Below are 8,374 nucleotides of genomic sequence, written 5' to 3'. Positions count from 1 at the left end.
GGTCCATGTGCCACTAAATATGAGATTTGTCAGCCCCAGCTGTCAGCTTTGCTTCAAGCTGTAGCCTGACCTGCTGCCCGTGTCTGTGAAGCTATGGCATCCAGTGAGGAGGAAGGGGCTGTGGAGGAGAAAGAAAACTGCAAGAAAAAGACCATTGGACCTGTGGCTACAGCATGGCTCACCTTTTACAACATTGCCATGACTGCGGGGTAGGTACCACCTTCTAACCCTGCGCACCTTGCTGGGATATTGCTGCTAATATTACAGGATTCCTGGAAACATTACAGTAATTCATTTATTGTATTTGTTAGAGCTCTGATCTCTACTCGTCTATCCAGGAGGATTCACAGGAATATGAAAGTGCTTTATACCATGTAGTTACCAAGTGCACTGGAGATGTGTCCTCCCATTCATAGGTGTGAAGTTCATCTCATTCATGTAATGCTAACACTTAGCAATTAGCTAACAATTAGCAGCAGACTTTCAAAAGTTTGTTGTTTGAAACTTAAAGTTTTACTGCTGGTCATTTCCCGAAGGAAGGAAGGGATAGAAGGTAATGGTGAATGGATGGCACTTTGTTTGCTGCTCATCCGAGTTGCATTTCCTAATACGGTTCATTACAGCAGCTGCGTCACTGTACTGCCGGTGTCTGTGGTTAAGTATAGCATAAGAAGCCGGGGGGCGGGGAAACTGCTTCCCTAGGCACATTTTACAGTAACAGAAGCATGTATTCCTCAGCTTACCATAGCTGTCTGCACACAGGGCAGTAATACTCATATACATGTTATCTACTTCAGGAGATTCTGCCTGAATTGTCTGCATTGGGACTGGCACCTACTGGTGTTTGATTTGCGTGTGAAAATGCAAGTGAGAGGCATGTCAAACGCAGGCCCATATATCTCTGCGCCATCTCTGCTTTACACAGTGATACAAATTCACATAGAAGCCGCATGTAGATCACCATACTGTTGCTAATAAATAGTAGTCATAAAAGGGAGCAACTTAGTTAATATCTGGACATGAACTTAAATAATACTAGCACGTTACATTTTGGATCATTCAGAAAGTGTATAATATTGTATGAACATATTAAAATGTGACAGCTCCCAAGACTATCTATTACAGGTATAACAGCTGACAGATGATAGGTGCTATTAAATGAGTTTGTCTCTGGGTGTATGTTATGGTGATGATGCACTATGTGTTTTGGCTATGGAACCAAATGTTATGATTTGTGTTTCACCTTCCCCTGATTGTATGCATGACAATGGTGTTGTAGGCTGGACCTGGGGGTTGTAGACTGAACCTGGGGGTTGTAGACTGGACCTGGGGGTTGTAGACTGGACCTGGGGGTTGTAGGCTGGACATGGGGGTTGTAGGCTGGACATGGGGGTTGTAGGCTGGACATGGGGGTTGTAGGCTGGACATGGGGGTTGTAGGCTGACATGGGGGTTGTAGGCTGACATGGGGATTGTTTGCTGCATATGAGGGTTGTCGGTGGGACACGAGGGTTGTCGGTGGGACACGGGGATATAAGTGGGACAAGGGGGTTGTATGCTGGACATGGTGGTTGTATGCCATGGAAGTTCTATCATATAACTTCCATGGCATAGAACCACATGTCCTGCATATAACTTATATGCAAGACATGTGGTTCTATGCTGCATATGGGGGTTGTGTGTTGGACATGGTGAAGGGCGTGGAGCTGGAATTATATAGTCTAATTCCAGAATATTAGACAGTGCATTGTGGATGTTATTACAATTTGTTTCTGATTAGATTTTCATATACATTTTTATTTACATTGTATCTTACATAAGCTGTTTGTTTGGTTACTATGAATGATCAGTTTTACTTCATCTTGTTATTATGTACCAGCAACAATGGGGACACAATAACAAAATAACATGAGTTGTAAGAAATTCTGAAATTAAACTTTAGCATAATTTATAAGACGTCTTCAGTTATAAGTAAGCATCTTTTGATCCAATAGTATGTTAATAGGTAGACTTGAAAGTAGAAGAAAGAGTACTTATTGTGTATTAGGTGTCCGTTCATACCTATGACAGAGATAAATGTTTATTTATACTGACTTGAATGAGTTTTGCAATCTATTTCCACAGAAATGTTTGAGGTGGATTAATTTACTTTCTTTTAAAGTATAAGTTGCAGTTACCTGTACATGTTTTTTGCTGTTGACAGTATCCATTAGACCTATGCTACTAGAACTGAGTTGCCAGCAGGTCTGTGTTTATTTCAATACATGCCCTGCTCCAAGATGGCCGCAATTTTTCATTTCTCTTCTCCACGTTGATGGTAGTTTCCTGCTGAAGTGACCAGGTCCCTACAGCTCACCTGATCTTATCTGGGAGTCCCTGGCCATCGTCATTCTTGGAAAAATTACTGTACAGATATTAATAACTTGGACTTCCTATATACATGCATTTGCCATGTGACTGCTGTAAGGTACAAGCTTTTCTTGCAGTATAAATGGCAGTTAAAATAAGAACCATTGGTCCCAAGTGTAAACACAGGGTCAGTACACACTGAACCTTTTCTGACTGTTAGACTAACAAGAAAAGCAGCTTGTTCAATGAACCCTAATTTAACATCCACTGAAACAATAATGAATCCAACTCCGGTGGAACATATAACAGACGCATAAGAAGTGCTCATGTGTATGAACCTGATACAGGGCCGGATTAAGGGTTACATGGGCCTGTTGCTGAAAATTATTAAAGGGCCTTTTGTTCTCCTGGATGAATGCTTTCAAAGAGAGCATTGGTGCAGTGGTGCAGAGTGACTCACAGTGCGTGGCAGGATAATGTGTGCGCCGTCTCCGTGGCAAGCTGTGAGGAGCTGCCCTGTCATTGGCATGCCGCACGGTACTGCTGGTACTGTTATTCACTATAAGCGAAGTCGGCTGGCCAGCAGGCGCTTTACGGTCCCGGCACGGATGATTCATTTATTAAATTAAACTGCCAAAGAGAGTCTAATAAAAATATATTGGGCACTGACCCTGATGGGCCTATTTCAGTGTGGAAGCCTGGAGCTGCAGCTTCATCAGGCCCATTATTAATCTGGCCCTGACCTATAGCGTGATGGTTTGCTAGATGTTTCAGTTCTGAGCGCTGTAAGAGCTGGATTCTTGAACGCCTATTGTGCTTTCCAGTGTATGATCTTCTGACTAGGAATACAGCCACTAGTGATGGGCAATAGGCTGGCCTAGCATGCAGCCCTCCGAGCCTACGCCTGCGGCCCACAGCTCCTTCCTGTTTTATTGTCAGAGTTGTTTGTTATAGTGTGTAACACTACTGACATGCCTGTTGTTATGTTATTACAGATAGGTGTCTCTTTCTTTGATTAAATGTATTGGTATAACTTATAAGTGAGATGAAGGGTAATGTGCAGCCCTTATAGAGGTTAGAGGGCTGCACCATGGGGCCCCCAAATTGTATTAGGTTGCCATCATGGTTCTACACTATTACTTGTGCCTGGTGTTTGTGTGTATTTGCATTTTTATTTCATGTAGCCAAGTCTAATGTAGGTGGATGCAGCGTAGCTGAGGGTTAGTTCTCAGTGGAACAGGGGCTGTTATAACTAAATACTGGGGTTACTGACTTGTTCTGTGTTCATACTTGATGTTGTCAAAGAAAAAACTATACCAGTGTTCTGTAAAATTCCTTCCTAGTCTGTTTTCTTACAATACATCTGACTGGAAGGCTTCTGTAAGCAGTGTTTTTATTAAGATATTTTCCTTTATATTCATACACATGTCTTCGAATATTCATTTACTCTATCATACAGAGCAAAGTGTATTTATTATGAAATTACATAAATCATTAATACTACACAAAAATTAAGTAACCTTTGTTTTGTGCACCTGTATTAGTGATGATTCCTTGTTTTCCATTCCTTGGAAAAGAAAGAATTGGCCTTATGAATGGAGCCCACCCTTCTCTCTCAATTCATACCACAGGGACCCTTATACCGGCTTTTCCTGTAGCTGACCATACTCTCTGGGAAGCTCCTCTGCACATAAAAGCAATTTCACTGGGGTTTTAAAGCACACAGAAAGCCTGGGACATATACATCTGCCATTCACCACTTACCCAATGCTTCTGTCACATATCCCCCCTCCTTTTTTAAACCTCTCATCCTGTTTCTCTGTTTTTTTTAGACCTTTTTGTCAGATGTTGCTATGGTATACTGAAGTAATATTACAAGCATTTCATAAGTATCAAAGGCTTTTATTGACATGCATGCTGTCAATCACCTTCTGGGCCACATACTGACTGATGGCCGCCCATTAATGCCTAATCAATGCTTGGAGTTGGTCAGAGTTTGTGGGTTTTTGTTTGTCCACCCGTCTCTTGTGAATTGACCACAAGTGCTCAATGTGATTATGGTCTGGGGAGTTTCCTGGCCATGTTTTGATCTCCGAGCCACTTAGTTATCACTTTTGCCTTATGGCAAGGTGCTCCATCATGCTGGAAAAGGCATTGTTTATCACCAAACTGTTCTTGGATGGTTGGGAGAAGTTGCTCTTGGAGGATGTTTCGGTACCATTCTTTATTCATGGCTGTGCTCTTAGGCAAAATTGTGGGGTTGATGAGAAGCAACCCCACACATGAATGGTCTCAGGATGCTTTACTGTTTGCATGACACAGGACTGATGGTAGCGCTCACCTTTCCTTCTCCGGACAAGCGTTTTTCCAGATGTCCAAAACAATCTAAAAGGAAATTCAGCAGAGAAAATGACTTTACCCTAGTCCTCAACAGTCCAATCCCTGCACCTTTTTCAGAATATCAGTCTGCCCTGTTGTTTTTTCTGGAGAGAAGTGGCTTCTTTGCTGGCCTTCTTGACACCAGGCTATCCTCCAAAAGTCTTCCCCTCACTGTGTGGGTAGATGCACTCACACCTGCCTGCTGCCATTCCTGAGGAAGCTCTGCACTAGTGGTGCCCCGATCCCGCAGCTGAATCAACTTTTTAGGAGACGGTCCTGGAGCTTGCTGGATGTTCTTGGGCTCCCTGAAGCCTTCTTCACAACTATCGAACCTCTCCCCTTGAAGTTCTTGATGATCCGATAAATGGTTGCTTTAGGTGCAATCTTAATAGCAGCAATATCCTTGCCTGTGAAACCCTTTTTCTGCAAAGCAATGATGACTGCACATGTTTCCTTGCAGTTAACCATGGTTAACCACCCTCCTTTTAAAGCTTCCAGACTGTTATTCTAACTCTGTCAGCATGACAGAGTGATCTCCAGCCTTGTCCTCGTCAACACTCTCACCTGTGTTAACGAGAGAATCACTGACCTGATGTCAGCTGATTCCAAGTGGAATGTGCCTCAAATTTATGGTCAAACCTCTCCCAATTGTCTTAACAATTTGTATTTTGCTTATGTTTTCAGACATGGCCTCTTTAGCCTGATTCACAATGTCTTGAACAGATTAAATCTTGTACTGAAGGTCTTTTTGAACTTTGGACAACTCTGACTAAATTTGTGAGGTTCCTGTTGAGATATAACTTAATTTTCTTTTCCATGCACAGACTTACAGACTTGTTGGCTTTCCAGTGCTGATATCGTTGCTTCAGCCCGGGCATGAGAATCTCTTAACTCTTGTACTTCTTTTAGAGAAGCTTGTTCTTCTGGCTGTACTGCCTGGAGTGAGAAGGTCTCGGCACCCAGCTTACTATGCTGAATTTTTAAATCGTCATACTGAGTCTTGTATCTCCATCCAATATTTTTATCCTGGGTCATTGTCACAATTTTCTCTTGTACATCTGCGACTTTGGCATCAAATTCTTTCTGGAGGTTTTCCTTACATTCTTTAGTTTTGTTGCTTCTTCTTTTGTACTATGACATTGACTTTGCCTTGTATTTTGGGCTGCATTTGCCTTTGCAATATCAGTTTTCAATTTTCCAGTCTTTGCAGTGACCTGCTGTGTTTGGGCCCTTCCAAGGTCTTCTATCTTCCTCAAGCGACTTCTTCTCCGCCTGCAGAATCCCACTTTTCTCACGGAGTTCAGAGTTATATTCTTGCAATGTCAATAAATTTGCTTGAAGTTTCCATATATTAGGTTGAGGTTGCTGTAGGTCATGATTCAGGTTCTTTTGATGTTGGGCCATTATCTTTGCAGTTATCTGAACTATTTCACATTCTGTATTCAAACTATCTTGTAGTTTGTTTATTTCTCTCCCCATGTGCTCTGTATACTGCTGGTATCTTAAATATTCCACCTGTGTAACCTCAAATCTGTTTGCAGCAACTTCTTTTTCTTGTTTCACAAATCTATGACTTTTTCCTCACTCAAAGAGACATGAAGAGCTCCCTCTTGAACAGAGCTCAACCTTTTACTGAAGGCTTCATGGTCTTGGTGCTATTGCCTCTGGACCCCCTCAATTTCCAACTGCTGTTGTCTTTGGGACTCCTCAATGGCTAACTGCCGCACACTCGTGGCTGCCCACTGAATCACTGTAACTTCCTGCTGAGCCACTGTGGCCTGTAACAATGCCTTGATTATATCCTCCATGGTAGGGCACTATATGACTCTGTAGATGTGGCACTACAATACCCAGCATGTGTCACAGTAAACTTTTTCTTTTTGACTGGGTTAGGGGTATCGTCTCCTGGGGTTAGACGGCTGCACATCATACACTTCAGCCCCGATCATTCACATCGGTCCAGCGTCTTGGTTCAACTAGCCTCAGCTAGATTTATTCTCCAGGCATGAAAATAAAGCAAAAAAAACCCCCAAAAGTCCTATCCTGTCCAACTTCTAACTTAACACACTCAAGTGTAGCACCTTGTGTCCCCACACATACAAAATACAGAGCGAACTGGTCACCATGTGCAGTGTCACTCAGGAGGCATCCAACCTCCTTCCCAGGTCTGAGAGACTGAGATGCCTTTCCGCGTTTTACGAACACCAAACAGGTGCAACTCCTGATTACCCAGCACAAGTAATTTGAAAGACCAGGAATGGGCCTTATGAATGGAGTCCACCCTTCTCTCTCCATTCATACCACAGGGACCCTTACACCAGCATTTCCTGTAGCCAAACACACTGTTTGGTAGTGGAGGAGGGATGTGAATGCCATCCTAGACCATGCTGCTTCTTTGGATCATTGATAGGCTCTGAACATGTGCAGTGATGATGTCACCCTAGAACTGTGCACACAGCCACACTGCCAATCAGTGATGCCGATACCGGTATTGCAGGGAGCTGGTGTTTCTCTGTAATAAGGGTTTATTTTTTGAGGTGTATATTTTACAATAAATGAAGGCTCATGTATTTACGAGTGAATGGGAATGTACAGTAAGTAAGGTTTGCAGATGTTTTAAATACTGTACACTAAATATGTGTCTATGTGTATATGCACCCTATTGAGTAAAGAATCCCTACAACAATGGAGCACCATTTTTTACTGCAGTAGTAGCACCATCTGACTGTCCTTGCCCAATATTTCCAGCACAACATCATAGAGAATTAAATCCCAGATAACCCTAACAGCGTAGTAGAAATTTTGTACAAAGTAAACAGCACTGATGCACTAGCCAAAGGTTTATTTTGAGGATGAGGTCTTTGAAGGTGAAGTAGCATCTGAGGCCAATGCATGAATTGCTCTGGTAGGCGATAGTGCGCTCATTAAAATAAAGATTACTGGACTCTAGGGGTGAAATGCTCAGCTCTCCAACCAAAAGCCTTAATTACTTAGAACCTTTTTAAAGCAAAGAGGATATTTAAGAAGGGGAAACATTTTCTTTCTTTACACACAATCCCAGAATTTCGAAATCACTTTTTAACTTACTAATGTGCACACTCAGATGTGTTTAATGTTTGTGAAATAGACATACATGAGCTCATTGCATAGGTAACTTAAAGAAACACTCACATGTGTATATAACATGCTTGTCTTGGCCACGTTCAGAAAACCTTGACTGCTCTTAAGATGCTCCAACCCACAATATTTACCTGTAGTGTTATAGTGTTATTACTACTCAGGGGCGTAACAAGAGGGTATGTGGCTACATCAACCTCTGGAGGTGAGCCCTGTTCCCCCCCAAGGCCCACGTCTTCTGAGCATTGTGCGCAAGCACTGGGCCGTACATGCTCAGAAGAGGCACCCACTCTGCTCAGACTTGATGTACCATCAATACTGAGAAGTGCTCGAGTATATAGCCTTAATGGTATATTTACTAAACTGCGGGTTTGAAAAGGTGGAGATGTTGCCTATAGCAACCAATCAGATTCTAGTTAGCATTTCTTTAGTACATTCTACAACAATTGACAGTTAGAATCTATTTGGTTGCAATAGGCAACATCTCCACTTTTTCAAACCCGCAGTTTAGTAAATATATCTCCTAGTGT

The 8,374-nt window shown here is 42.4% G+C and overlaps 1 protein-coding gene across 1 annotated transcript in view; it reads left to right on the top strand.

The window, feature by feature from the left end:
• The window catches only part of HACD1 (3-hydroxyacyl-CoA dehydratase 1), a 32,677-nt gene continuing 24,303 nt past the window's right edge, over window positions 1–8,374 (top strand). The window contains exon 1 of the mRNA XM_075211914.1: window positions 1–209. Coding sequence (XP_075068015.1) covers window positions 94–209 — 116 coding nt within the window. The 5' untranslated portion in view covers window positions 1–93. The remainder of the gene's footprint in view (window positions 210–8,374) is intronic.

Source organism: Mixophyes fleayi, chromosome 5, assembly GCF_038048845.1.
Source record: "Mixophyes fleayi isolate aMixFle1 chromosome 5, aMixFle1.hap1, whole genome shotgun sequence".
Classification (NCBI taxonomy): Eukaryota; Metazoa; Chordata; class Amphibia; order Anura; family Limnodynastidae; genus Mixophyes; species Mixophyes fleayi.
Note: the sequence above shows the minus strand (reverse complement) of the source record. Positions and strands in the feature narration are given on the sequence as shown.